Here is a 13937-nt window from a genome sequence, read left to right as displayed (position 1 = left end):
GCAGCGCGCCAGGCACCCGGCCCCAGTCGCCCGGCCCGACCTCCCGGCGCCACACGCAGTAGCTGCTTTGCAAATGGGTACGGGGTGAAGGCGGGCACCGGGGCGGAGAGAGGAGCCCGCTCGCCGACTCCGCGCCGGCCAGCCCCGCCGGTCGCCGGGGGAGGGCGGGCGCCCACGCCCCGCCCCGCCCAACGCGCTTCCGGCCGAGCCACGTGACCGCGCGCGCACGTGTTCCGGCTCCTCGGCGCCGCGGGCCGGAAGCTGCTCCCGGCCGGTTCCCGGCTGCTGCCCGCCGAGAGCCGTCGCGGGCCGGCGGGGGAAGCGGCGGGCCGGGAACGGCGCAGACGCGGCGCCCGCCGGGGAGCGGGCAGCGGCCTCGCCATGAACCCCAGGGGCCTGTTCCAGGACTTCAACCCGAGTAAGTTCCTCATCTACGCCTGCCTGCTGCTCTTCTCCGTGCTGCTGCCCCTCCGCCTGGACGGCGTCATCCAGTGGAGCTACTGGGCCGTGTTCGCCCCCATCTGGCTGTGGAAGCTCCTGGTCCTCGCGGGCGCCTCGGTGGGCGCGGGCGTCTGGGCGCGGAACCCGCGCTACCGCGCGGAGGGGGAAGCCTGCGTGGAGTTCAAGGCCATGCTGATCGCCGTGGGCATCCATCTGCTGCTGCTCATGTTCGAGGTCCTGGTTTGCGACAGGGTGGAGCGGGGGACCCACTTCTGGCTGCTGGTCTTCATGCCGCTCTTCTTCGTGTCCCCCGTGTCCGTGGCCGCCTGCGTGTGGGGCTTCCGACACGACCGGTCCCTGGAGCTGGAGATCCTGTGCTCCGTCAACATCCTGCAGTTCATCTTCATCGCCCTGAGGCTGGACCGGATCATCCACTGGCCGTGGCTGGTGGTGTTTGTGCCCCTCTGGATCCTCATGTCGTTCCTCTGCCTGGTGGTCCTGTATTACATCGTCTGGTCCCTCCTGTTTCTGCGCTCCCTGGATGTGGTTGCCGAGCAGCGCAGAACACATGTGACCATGGCCGTCAGCTGGATAACGATCGTGGTGCCCCTGCTCACCTTCGAGGTTCTGCTGGTGCACAGGCTGGACGGCCACAACGCGTTCTCCTTCATCTCCATATTCGTCCCCCTTTGGCTTTCGTTAATCACGTTGACGGCCACCACGTTTAGGCGGAAAGGGGGCAACCACTGGTGGTTTGGTATTCGCAGAGATTTCTGTCAGTTCCTGCTCGAAGTTTTCCCATTTTTAAGAGAATATGGGAACATTTCCTATGATCTCCATCATGAAGATAGTGAAGATGCTGAAGAAACGGCGGCTCCAGAAGCGCCTAAAATCGCTCCGATGTTTGGAAAGAAGGCCAGGGTGGTGATAACCCAGAGCCCGGGAAAATATGTTCCCCCACCCCCCAAGCTAAGTATTGATATGCCAGATTAAACCCGTCTTCTGGGGCTGTCCGCTAGTGGAAGAGAAACCGTATACACACAAAATCCACCTTCCCTTGTCCTCTTTTGCTCATCCATGCCAAACCTGTAACTGAAAGCAGGCTCCAGACATCATTTCATGCCTTGTTTGAGATTGATGCCTGTCAGTGACTCATCAGTATTCACCAGAGATGTAGGAGGTTTTTTGACGGTACAGCCGTGTGTGCGTGCAGTGTGCCTCCATATGTGAGGAGCTTGTTCTCTAGGCTGGTGTTTGCGAGCTCGCTGAGAGCAGTAAATAGAATTGTTTAGGTAGGTCCTCAAATGGAGTGACGACACAGCTGGGTTTTTTTAAAAGTGGTACTGTACCTATCAAAAGTATTGTTTTGAAAAGTATTTTTATACACTGCTAACGTAAAACTATTTCAGATTGTGCCTGTTGTGACAGTAGCAGATGTAAAGAATCCTCTTTCCCACCACTTGCATATAAGCCTCATAGTTGTTATTTTTAGCGTTCCTACTGTTAGAATGGTTTTTCTTTGGGTTTTGCTGATACTGGTTTTTAATAGCCTAATAGGTGAATTTTTCTAATGCAGTGAATACATCCATATATGATATTTATATGACTATTTTAGCACTGTAACATGTTGAATTCTAGTTCTGTGCAGTACGGTGTATTATGTTAAAGTATTTTTTTAAGTTTATATGTGAAGATACATGTCTACTGCAGATGTTGTTAAAGATTGCTTAAAACATGAATATGTACCTGGCATGGGGTCTTATTAAAATTCTAGGTGTGAGTATGGGGGTTGGAAGTCCCAAGGATCTTCATGTTCAGGTGTTAGATGATTCCGTCTGCACAGCTTGGAGGTCTCTCTTGGAAGGAGCCCCATCCTTTGGGAACACGTGACATGCTCCAGTGTGGTACCAGAGCCTAAAGTGACACTTACTTAGCACCTTGAATTCTTCTCTTCAGGAACAACCAAAAGAAGCAGGTGGTTTGTCCATTTCTAAGAATCTTAGAATATTAGTTGGCCATGATATAAAGTGGTGTTGGTACCTGTCATTGGAAAGCTGGAGAGAGCGGCCTTAACCGGAAGTGGTCAGCAGGATCAAGGATTGTTTTAAGGTCCAAACGTTTTGGTCTGGCAGCGACAGGGAAGTAATAGTTCAGGTTATTTTTTTAATTTTGCTTTAGGTACTGGTGGTACCAGGGAATCAGAAGGGCAAAAACCAGATCCTGGGAGAGGAATGTTCTTCTGACTGAGAACAAATAAATACTTCCAAAAGAAGGTTAAAATTAAAAGGAGTATTGATGTTATTACTGGGGAGAAGGCTGGAGGGAACCTGTTTCTCTTACTAGCAACCTAGCAAAAATGATCTCAGCTGCGCTCCGTATGAATTAAGTAAACAATTTACCTGGTGAGAGGACACGCTAGCAGCAAAGCCACCCATGGGAACCTGGGTCCCTGGAAGCCTGAGGGTGCCGCAGCTCAGTTTAGTCACGTAGAACTGCCCCGAGGTCACCACGTGCGCACAGTCACCTGCTGCCAGCCGGCAGCCCTGAGCAGCAGTGGGTGTGACATTTCATGAGCAAGGATTCATTCATTTGCTTTCTCAGCAAATATTTGTGGAGGACCTACTCTGAGCCAGACATGGATGTGCAGATCCATCGGAAAGCAACTCGAACGTGGCCCCGGCCCGCACGCACAAAGCACGCAATTACAATTGACGGGAAGGTGGTGCTCGTCATAGCAGCCGGCCTGGGGGAGGGGCCGGGCCCAGAGCAGGCTCTGCTGAATGCCTGGGAGGGTGCTACCGGCCTCGGGGTGACCTCTGCCCGGAACTTCAGGCCCGCCTTTGTTTCCGCCCCCAATGATACCTCAAAGGCCTTGGCTTACACTTGGGTAGGATATGGGAGCAAAGGAGGAGGTTGCTGAAGGAACTGAAGGGCAGGTTTGGGGGCAGCCGTGGGATCACCAGCCCCTCCTAGTTACAGTTTGAGGCCAGGGGCTTGCTGACACCTAAAACAATCCCTCCTAACCTGGGGTGGGTCCCTCCCCACACTCAACCAGCCCACCTCCTCTCCTCCTACCCCTAGGCGGCCCGGTGTTGGAGAGCCACTGCTTGGATGCAGTGACAGCCTTGCTCATCCCATCAGGCCTCTTTCCTGCCTCAAGTCCACTAAGAAACAGTGGGAGTCACAGCTTGCAGAAAGTTGCTTCACCTGTAAAAGTTAATAATACCGTCTCAGCTGTGCCTGGGGATTTACTTGATTGCTGCTGCAACTCGACTATCCACAGTATTTAGCATGGGTCAAATTCTGTAACTCTTTAGTTTCTCCTGTTAAGATGCTTAGCGTTTACTGCCAAACAACCTCAAAAATCTCAGCGGCCTACCAATTACAAATTCTCGCTCTGGGGCGTCTGGCACTTACGCTCCGGGCCATGGCTGTGGTCCAGGTCTGTCCCACGAAGCATCCCGCATCCCTCCTGATTCTGTTCCGGGTCCCAGGGGCATGTCCTTTCTCAAGGCAGAAGCACAAGAGGCCAAGCCAATCCTGCAAGCACCCCTGTAGCCCCTGCTCTTGTACGACAAGTGCACTGTTCTGTTGGCCCAAGCACAAGGCCAAGCCCAACCTCAGGGCGTTGCCAATTCAAGCCCAAAGAACAATGACACAGTCTGCACAGATGTTGCAAGATAGTTTTGAAGGCTGGAAAGAAATCACAAAATTCGTGGTAAAACATTTTCCCCATTTTAAAAACATTCTGTAATTTTTAAAGTTCACTGTTTTATATTGTAATAACAATTAGAAGGGACTCTGGGGTGGGTGGGGAGGGGATTTGAGGTGAGAAGAGGAAGAGCCTGCGTTCACAGCCCTCTGTAAAGTGTGGAGGGTCACGGGGGCGCTGCCCGGGATGGGTGTATGACAGTGCTGGACTCCGAGGGTTTCCTTGGGGGCCCTGCGGGATGCTCTGGAAAGGTCCAGCCTGGGCTCAGGGGGACCAGCCGGGTAGGAGGTGCTGGGAAACAACGAAGAAGCGGAGTCTAGACGGGCCTGGCGGCACAGCTGGTGAGGGACGAAACAGAGCCTCCCGCCAGGCCTGAGCTGGACAGGACGCTGCCAGGGGCATCCGGGGAGCTCGCACGCTGGCAGGAAGGCCGGCACCAAGCTCAGCAGGCACGTGGGGGCCGAGAGAAGTCGTGTTGCCAGAAACCCCAGCAAGTTCGCACCTCAGGGGCCACGTGGTGACGATGCTCCAGCTGGTCCCCACCACCGGCCACGAGACACTGCCACCAGTGTGGCCCCTGCTGCCATGAGGAATTCCTCAGGCGTCTCTGCCATGAGGTCAAGATTCAGGCACCAGGAGGGAGGTGTGATGGGCAAACCTCAGGCATGCATTTGCCCCGCAGACCCCAGAGCTGAGGGGAAGTGAGCTGGTCCCCTTGGCGCTTGGAGAGGACCTGCCCAGGAGGGAGGGTGTGCAGCTGCTGGGTGACCAAGGCCAATGACAAGAGCCGACGCATGTCGTCCTCATGAGCTCACGCTTCAAAATCACGGCTCCCGTCTGGCCGGACACAGCTGGCCTCGCGGCCAAGCGGGGGCTCCGCCTTCCCCCAGGGAGGAGGCGACGACTCAGAGCTGCCCCATGGACTCCCTCGTCCTCCTCTTAATCCAGGCCGCCTACTCCCCTCCTCTGCATGTTCTCCGTATATCCTAGAACGTGTGGATTCAAGTTACCACCACAGCAGGCCTCCAAGTGCAGTCCGAGGGCCCCAGGGTCCACAAGCACCTCCCTCCCCACGACACCTCTGGGGGAAGCAGACCCTCCTCATTCTTCAGCCGAGACGACGCTCTGCAGCAGGTGAAACGCAGGCGCGGGTCCCAGACGCGGCTGCCTTCCACCAGGCCGGGCGCTAAAGGTTTGCAAATGTGCAAGAACAATGCCACTCCTCTACTCACCACATTTCTTGTTATTTTTCATTAAAAAAAAAGTTATCGTGTAATGGACTTATTGTTTTTAAAAGAAGTGATATTTTTTAACGTCATTGGCTTTCCCGTGTACCATGGAAAATGCTGCTACGACTCACAAAAAAGCGCCTTGGGGTCCTCACCAATGTTTAAGAGTGTTGAAGCGGTCCCGTGACCGGAAACTTTGAGAACCGCTGCCCTGTACTGTAGTGGGGGGAAGAGAGAGGAAGGAAAATGAACATCGGGTGAAACGCGTTCAACTCTGCATGCTGTGGCGGACGGGCACGGCTCATCGGGTGCGCCCTCCCCTGCGACCCTCCACCACCCTGCTGTCCTCCGCGGGCACCTCGGGTGCTCCGGTTGCGTAACCGGTGGGGTAACTCCCACCATCATTCTGGGAGCAGCCCGAGCCCTTTGCTGGTCCTGCTGCTTTTCCATTTAATTTCACCTAAAACAATGAGGGGCCTGGCGGAGCGCCGGGGTTCTGGCCAGAAGCCCCGCTCCTTCTGTGGCAGCAACACTACTGTCCCAAGGGCCCCCCCCAGGGCAGCTGCGTTGGCTGGGGGGGCAGTGACCCCGACCGCCGAGGGGAAGCAGGGTTGGACAGCGGGGCCCCCCGGCGCTCACGGGCCACCTTCTCTGTCTTCTCAGGATGTCCTGTGGTTAAATCGCTGCCTGAAGGGCCGGGGAGGGGAAGTGGGGCGCGACACCTCCCTCCACCCAGTGGCTCAGGGCTCCCCTGCCGCCCCCAGCCTCCACCCTGTGTCCAGACACCTTGTGCAGAATCTGGGGCCACGTGGTCCATCGCACCTCTTGTCCCCCCCAGCCCCTGCTGGTCCCCTCACAGCCGGGTCGCAGGGGCTGCCCCTCCCGCGGACGGGTGCTGCCAGCCCTCCATCCTCGGCTCTGCACCCCTCCCCACCCATCCTCTTCTTGGCCTGAGCAACTCTCTGGAAAGACAATGGGACGTGGCTGAAGTCCCGCCCCTTGTGGCCTGCCCCAACTCCCACCCCCGACCCTGGGCTGCCCTGCCACGCCCCCACCCCCAGGGAGCTTGTTTGATGACAGGACTCTCGCTTGGGGGGTGCGGGGCCTGCGGTCCTGGTGGTTAAGTGTTCTGAGCATCACTTAAGGCCCCTTCTCCGCACAAGGCCTGACTTGCCCCCCTCCTTGGTCCCTGACCAGCTCCTGTCCCCTGGGACAGGACACTTGCGCCTGGTCTGCCGGCTGACCCTGAGGACCAGGCCGGACTCTGCCCCAGGCCAGGGGTGCATGCTGTAACCACAGGGCTCTGAAGCATCAGGCACACCCCTAAGAGCTGGGAGACCAGGGCCACGGCCACCTCGACCCAAGTCCCAGGCTCGGGAGGCCAACGGGGCCAGACATGCAGGCGGAGGAGCCTCTGAACGGCCACCATCCTCCCCAGAGGCTTCGGGCAGAAGTCATGGGTGGGGTGGCAGGGCCTTGCCTGGCACGTCCCCGAGACCCTGCCGCCCTACCGACGCTGCTTGAGGACTCCTGGCAGGTGAGAGCAGGCCAGCAGGCCACCCAGCGCTCCACTGATGGCCTGGGGCCAGCCCCAGGGTCCGTGGGAGGGAAAGACCCAGAAAGGAAGAAGGCGCAGTCCCCACACGCAAGGTCAAGTGACAACCATGTGCCCAAAATACAGTCTCAGCTCAGGCTGCCACGAAAGACTACTATAAACTGGGCGACTTAACAACAACTGGGTGATGTAAACAACACATTTATTTCTCACAGTTCTGGGGGCTGGACATCTGAGACCAGGTCCTGCTCCTTCAGATTCCGGTGAGGGCTCTCTTCCTGGCTGGCAGATGGTCCCGTTCTAGCTGTGACCTCACAGGGCCGAGAGAGAGGAAGCAAGCTCTCTGGTGCCCCTTCTTATAAGGGCACTAACCCCATCATGGGGCCCCACCCTCATGACCTCATCTAACCCTAATTACCTCCCAAAGGCCCTGTTACCATCACATTGGTAGGTGGGGTTTAGATTTATGAATTTGGGGGGGGGGGGACACAATTCAGTCCCACCCACTAAGCACGAAAGGCCCAAAGGCAGGGGACCAAGCCTAGCACTCACTCAGCTCACACATCCTGAGCACCTTCTGAGTACCAAGTGCAGTGATGTGAGATCACAGAAAACATATACACTGGTCTCTGTCCCTGGTCCCTGACACAGAGCTCCTGAACCCCTTGTAAATTCCTAAGTGATAAAAGTACTGGGAGCATCTTTTGTCATCATGAGGTGATGCTGGGTGGCTCCTGGGTGGGGCTGGTCACCAGAAAGACCAAATTGTGATTAGACGCTTGGAATTTTCACCCCGTCCCCCAGAGAGAGGAGAGGGGCTGGAAATGGAGTCAGTGTTGGATGACGCCCACGTGAGGAAGGCTGCCTCAACTCCCACTGGTATGTGGGCAGAGAGCACCCAGGTGGAGGAACCAGGAGGGCGATGCTCCCGGGCTCCATGGGGACAGAAGCTCCTGTGCTTGGGACCCTCCCAGACTTGGACCCCGCTTCCAAACAAGGTCACAATGGCTGGTATTGGGGGTTAGGACTTGACCAGATCTTTCCGGAGGGGGCGATCCCACCCCAACACGAAGGTCGTGGAGAGTGGCCCCAACCTCCAGGAGCTAGTGAGTCTAAGTTGTAAGTGGCAGGATTTCTGCCAGTTTGGGGAGACTTTCTCAACTGGAAGAGCCACTTCCCCCCAGGCCTGCTGGGGAGCCTCCCCGCCCCTGTTCGGGACGCCTCTCCCTGGCTTGGCCGTTGGCGCCAGGTGAGAGGCACGGCTGCCCCACAGCGACGGGGCCCTGCCCTCCCTGGGATCTATGGCAGCAGCTGCTCCCAGCTCCCCAGGAGGGGAGGAGCTCCCAGCCGGCCCCAAACAACAACGGGCCCCTTCACAGAGAGGTCACCCTTCACCTGAGGGCCCCTGCAGGCGAGACTCGAGGATCACTGCCGGGACGGGAACAGCGGAACTGTCCTGGGTCGGGAGGTCTTGCTTCAAATCCCACCCAGGTAAGTTCAGCCGGATACCCAGGCTGGTGCAGGGCTCGGAGCACTGAGAGGCAGGGCTCACTGTGTGACCAGGGGCTGTGGGCAGGTGACCGATGTTGGCTTGTCTGCAGAAGCTCAGAGAGGCACCAGAGGGGGTGCTGCGGCCCCCACCCCATCGCTCCTCTCAGAGCCGCGCGCACGGAGCGGAGGGCCGCATCCGTTGCTAAGGCCGGCAGCTGCCAGCCCATCGGCCACACCTGCAGGCGTCACCCCAGCACTCTCGGCTTGGGGTCCTGCTGAAGGCCTGCAGCTGATGCTGAAAGCCAGCACCGTCTTCCCCGGAAAGCTCTCCTTCCCACTGGGGACGCTGAGGGTCCCCGGCTTCCCCATCCATCTCACAGCGTTCACCCCGCCGCGGCCGGAACCTGACCCCTCCAGGGCGGACCTGGCCCGCTGCGGCTGAAGGATAGACAGGGCATGGCTCTAGCTCCTGAGCCGGCATCCCCTGGACGGGCCGTGGGGGACGAGACGGGAGAAGAAGAATCAGAGAGAAGGGAGGTTGGGGCGCAGGAAGCAAGGGTGGTGAGAAGCACCCAAAGCCCGTCACAGACACGTGAGGCTCGGCTGCCCGGGGGTGGGGGGGAGGGCAAAGCTCCCGAGGCCACAGTTAGAGACGGGCAAAGGCCGGCCAGAGCCGTGACGCGGCCGTGCCAGGCACGGCCAGGGGCCTCGCGGGGCGCTAAGCCCGGGCTCCCAGGGCAGCGCTGACCTGGTGCAGACGTGCCTCTAGACCCGCAGGCCGCCGCCTCGAGCCCCAGGAGGCCAACCAGGGTCCAAAAGTCTGTCCCGCGCCCCAGCGGCGGGGCCACGCCCAGGGCCCTCCTGGTGCGGCCTGGACCTTCCATCTCCGTGGACAGAGCAGCTTCTGCCGGAGGGACACAGGCTGCTCAGCCAGAGGGCGCTACGGCCTGGGCTGGGGTCTGATGGCAGCCCCTCCCCGGGGCCGCGCACCTGCGGGCCATGGCCAAGCCCTGCCACCCCTACCCGCGGCTGCCCCAGCAGCGCCCCGCGGGCTTCGGTGCAGGGGCGTGGGGACCCGCAGCGGCCCCGCGTGCCGCCCCCCACAGGGGCCCCGGCACCTCTTCCGGCTCGGGGACCATCCTGCTGAGTTTGGATGCGCCGGAGGGGCTCAGCTCAAAGGCGCACAGAGCGAGGGAAAGCGACGGCCGGGGACCCGGAGGGGGACAGAAGGGCCACACCTGCCAGACAGAGCAGCCCAGGCAGGAAGTCCCCCAGGTCAGTGAGCCCGTCCCTGCTGCCCCCGCGGCTCAGGGGCTGGACGGCCGCCCGTCACCCGGCACCGGCACCGGCACCGGCCGGGCCCGCCCGCCCTCCAGCCTCCCCCGCAGCCCGTGCCCCCGCGCGCCCCCCCGGGGCCTCCGACAGACTTGAGCAACGAGCCCTCTCACAGGCCTGCAGCCGCTTCGGGGCTGCCGCAACGCCCCGCGATGGGCCAGACGGGAGGCACAGGACAGTGCCAAGCCCCAGCTCACCCCTCAGCCTGCGGGCCTCCTCCCCTCCAGCCCCACGGGGCAGCTCCCTTTCCCAAAGAGCCGCACGCGCACCGTCAGGACGGCTGCGACTCCTAGCTCCCCGAAGGCGCCCTGGGAGGGCAGAGACCCAGCTGCTTCGGAAAGACGGCTACTCGGTGAAAATTCACCCTTTCCCCGCGAGCTCAGGAAGGACTTGAGGTTTCTACCTCCCCCTTCCCAACTGCGATTCTACGGCGTGGATTTCTCAGCTTGGAGGTTTTTACTATGATCTTCAAGTGGTCCGTTATTCTGTCTTCTTCAGGGAACTTGGTGTGCCTTCCCTCTCCTATTCCTTTTTGCAACAGTTTTCAAATAAGGGTTGACCTGGAACAAGGGGTCGCCTTCCAGGAGGTCTCGGTCGTAACATCGCGCCCCGAGTTGCCCCCCTTTGCCTTTCTCTCCGGGCCCCGAGTGTGCTCTCTTCCTCTCCGTCCTCTGGCTGCTTCTGCTTCCCTGAAGACGGGCTTGTCCTCCAGAGCACCTTCCAGTGGTGCCTGCAGTTCTTCTTTCTCTTGATGGATTTTTGACGGCTGTTTTGGTCACAGTTACTCGAAATGGGAGGTGTTTCCACCCATATTCTCAATCTTTCTGGCGAGGCTGGCCACAGCCCCATCCCCATGTGCCTGAGTACCTAGATTTCTCACCTGTCAGGTCTTTTTGAAAATTCTCTGTGTTAACTTCAAGTGAAGATTGGGATTTTCGAGCTCTTTATCACGTGTCTCCAGTGTTTGTGTTGCCTTCAAAAAAGAACAATTCGAAACGCATTATCTTACGTGACTGTAAACCCCAGGGCAGGACTGACTTCTCAGCCCACTGATTCAGCAGCTTGATGACATTAGCAAGGATCCTTCTGTCTGCTGCTGCCTTCGCAGTGGCTTCGTTCTCAGCCTAGACTCAAGATGCCGCGGCCGCTCCAGATGCCGGGGTTGGAGAAACAAGGGAGTATCTCGTCGCCAGCTCTTGGCTGGGAACGAGGGAACCCTTCAGGTTTCTCCTCCCATCTCACTGGCCTGACCTGGTGAACAGTGAGCTACACTGATGGGTTTTCATGCCAGGATAAATCCTACTTAGTCATTATGTTGTATCCTCTTAAATGTATTACTGGATTCAACTTTGCTCAAATTTTGTTAAGATTTTTTATACCTGTGATTGTAAAAGATGCTGGTCTGTAGTTTTCTTTCTGTTGTTAAGTCTCTGTCTAGTTTGAGTAACAGGGAAATGCTGGCCTTGTACAATAAGTTGGGGGGTGGGTCCTCCCTCTTCCATTTGTCGCCAAACTGTGTAGAATGAGTGTTATGTCCTCCTTAAATGTTAGTTAAAATTCTCTAGTGACACCATCTGGGCCTGAAGTTTCCTTTGTGGGAAGATATTTAACTACAGATACACTTTCTTTTGTTTGCTCATTTACATGTCATCTGAAGCTCCTTTGTCCGACACTGATAGTAGCTGCAACAGAGACAATATGGGCAGCAAAGCTTAAAATATTTATATCTGGTCCTTTTGAGAAAAAGTCTGCAGACTCCTGGTCTAGTGGATGAAGCCTGAGTTTAAGAGTTGACTGATGGAGTTACATATGAATCTCAGATATTTTCCTAAGTGAAATTTCAGAGAAAGTTACTTAGCACGAATGAGCCTTAGTTTCCTTATCTGTAAACTAGAAATACCAACAGTCAACGCCTTCTGTAAGGCTTATTTCATCTCCAGCCTAAGACTATTACCGTAGACTCTCATTTTCTCAGTTTGTTTTTTCCCGTAATTTCTTCTATACTGATATGACTACTTAGGTTATCTGTTTCTGCTTGAATGAGCTTTGGTAGTTTGTGTCTTTCAAGGAATTTCTCCATTTCTTCTAAATTGTCAGCTTTATTGGCATAAAGTTGCTCATAACATTCCCTTACTGTTTTTTAAAAATTTTTTAAAATTTACTTTGTTTCTCTTGAGTGAAAGATCCTTTAAATTCTACAGGGCTTTACAATTTTCAAAAGTTTCACACACATAATTTCATATGATCCCCCTTATTATTCTTCAGGGTATATTGATTCTGTTGTGATGTCACCTTGCTACCTGAAAACTGGGTTTGCCTCTTGGTGGGTGTCGAGCCAACGAACACAACCAAGCCAAGATCAGGAGAAGGAAGGAGTTACTATTACTTGCAGCAAGTAAGGAGAGCACCGGGGATCCTTCCCACAGCAGTGTCCACCCAAACAGCAAAATCGGGGACGGCTTAAGCTAAGAGTACATGCATATTCATGAGGCGGCTTGAGCCGAGGAGAATTCAGCATAGACTTGGGGCAAAGGTCAACAGAGTCCAAGCTTTAGTTGACTGCAATCAGGAGGGTCATCATCCTCATTCCATCCTCCGCCGGGAGGCGGCCTGAGTTCCTGAAGAACTCAAGAGACATATTGTTCTGTGTATCACGTGAGGAGAACCAGGGCCCTGCCCCAAGGCTGCACTGTTGCTCCTTGACGCTCCTCCCCTGTCTCTGCATCCCCTTCCTTCCCTGATTAGCAGCTGTTTGAACCTGCCCTTCGGAACTCAGGGAAGGTTGTGGAGGCTGAATGAAGCCTATTTCCTACAAACAAGAATCAGGGGGACACAGAAAGGACTTGTACCCAGCAACCCCACAGGGTCCCGCTCGGTTTCAACCTCTCTATTAGTAATTTGTGACTTCTTTTTTCCCTGATTTTACAAAGAACCGCCTTGTGGTCATTTTTATTTCCTCTATTATTTTTTTGGTTTTCTTTTTCATTGATTACTTCTCTTTATTATATTCTTTCTTCTGCTTATTTTGGAATCAATTACCTTCTCCTTTTACTATTTTTGTAAGGTGTAATCTGGGGTCACTGACTTGAGTCCTTCTTTTCTAATATAAGCATTAAGTGCTATCAATTTTCCTTTGTTTACTACTTTAGCTGCAGCCAGCAAATTTTGAGATTTTGTGATTTTATTTTCATACAATTCAAAATACTTCGAAATTTCCCTTTCGATTTCTTCTTTCACCAGTAATTCATTTAGAAGTGGGTTATTTACAATGTTCATTGCAGCACTATTTACAATAGCCAAGACATGGAAGCAACCTAAATGTCCATCGACAGATGAACGGATAAAGAAGGTGTGGTACATATATATGATGGAATACTACTCAGCCATAAAAAAGAATGAAATAATGCAATTTGCAGCTACATGGATGGACCTAGATATGATCAGACCAAGTGAAGTCAGTCAGAGAAAGACAAATACCATGTGATATCACTCATATGTGGAATCTAATTTTTTAAAAAGATGAAACAAATGAACTTGTTTGCAAAACAGAAACAGACTTACAGATATTGAAAACAAACTTATGGTTACCAAAGGGGAAACATGGTGGGGTAGGGATAAATCAGCAGCCTGGGATGAACACAAACACACTACTATATATAAGATGGATAACCAACAAGGACCTACTGTATAGCACAGGGAACTCTACTCAATATCTTATAACCTATAATGGAAAAGAATCTAAAAAGGGATATATATGTATAACCGAATCATTTGCTGTACGCCTGAAACTAACATTGTAAATCAACTATACTCTAAATAAAATTAAAATTTAAAAAAATGAGCAGCAATCAAAACAATTTTTATTTAAATAAAGCATATGATGGCAACAACAACAGAAGTGGGTTATTTAGTCCCTAAATACTTGAGAAGGTTCCAGATCTCTTTCTGTCACCGGTTTCTAGTTTAATTCCATTATAGTCAGACAATATACCTTGTATGATTTGAATGTTTTAAAACTCATTAAGACTTGCTTAGTGGCCAGGATATGGTCTCTCCTGGCAAGTCTTCAGTGTGTACTGTAAAGTAATACGTACTCTATGTTACCGGGAGAAAGTGTTTTACGGATGTCAGCTAGGTCAAGTTGATTGCTGGTGTCCTCCAAGTTATCTATATC

The 13937-nt window shown here is 54.6% G+C and overlaps 1 protein-coding gene across 1 annotated transcript; it reads left to right on the top strand.

Moving 5' to 3' along the window:
* The first annotated feature begins 303 nt into the window (after positions 1-303).
* On the top strand, positions 304-2670 carry TMEM185B (transmembrane protein 185B). Its single transcript, XM_082841694.1, has one exon. The coding sequence runs from the start codon at positions 382-384 to the stop codon at positions 1432-1434; it is 1053 nt and encodes a 350-aa protein (XP_082697820.1). The 5' UTR covers positions 304-381; the 3' UTR covers positions 1435-2670.
* The last annotated feature ends 11267 nt before the right edge of the window (positions 2671-13937 follow it).

This window comes from Leucopleurus acutus (assembly GCF_964270905.1).
Source record: "Leucopleurus acutus genome assembly, chromosome: 6".
Classification (NCBI taxonomy): domain Eukaryota; kingdom Metazoa; phylum Chordata; class Mammalia; order Artiodactyla; family Delphinidae; genus Leucopleurus; species Leucopleurus acutus.
Note: the sequence above shows the minus strand (reverse complement) of the source record. Positions and strands in the feature narration are given on the sequence as shown.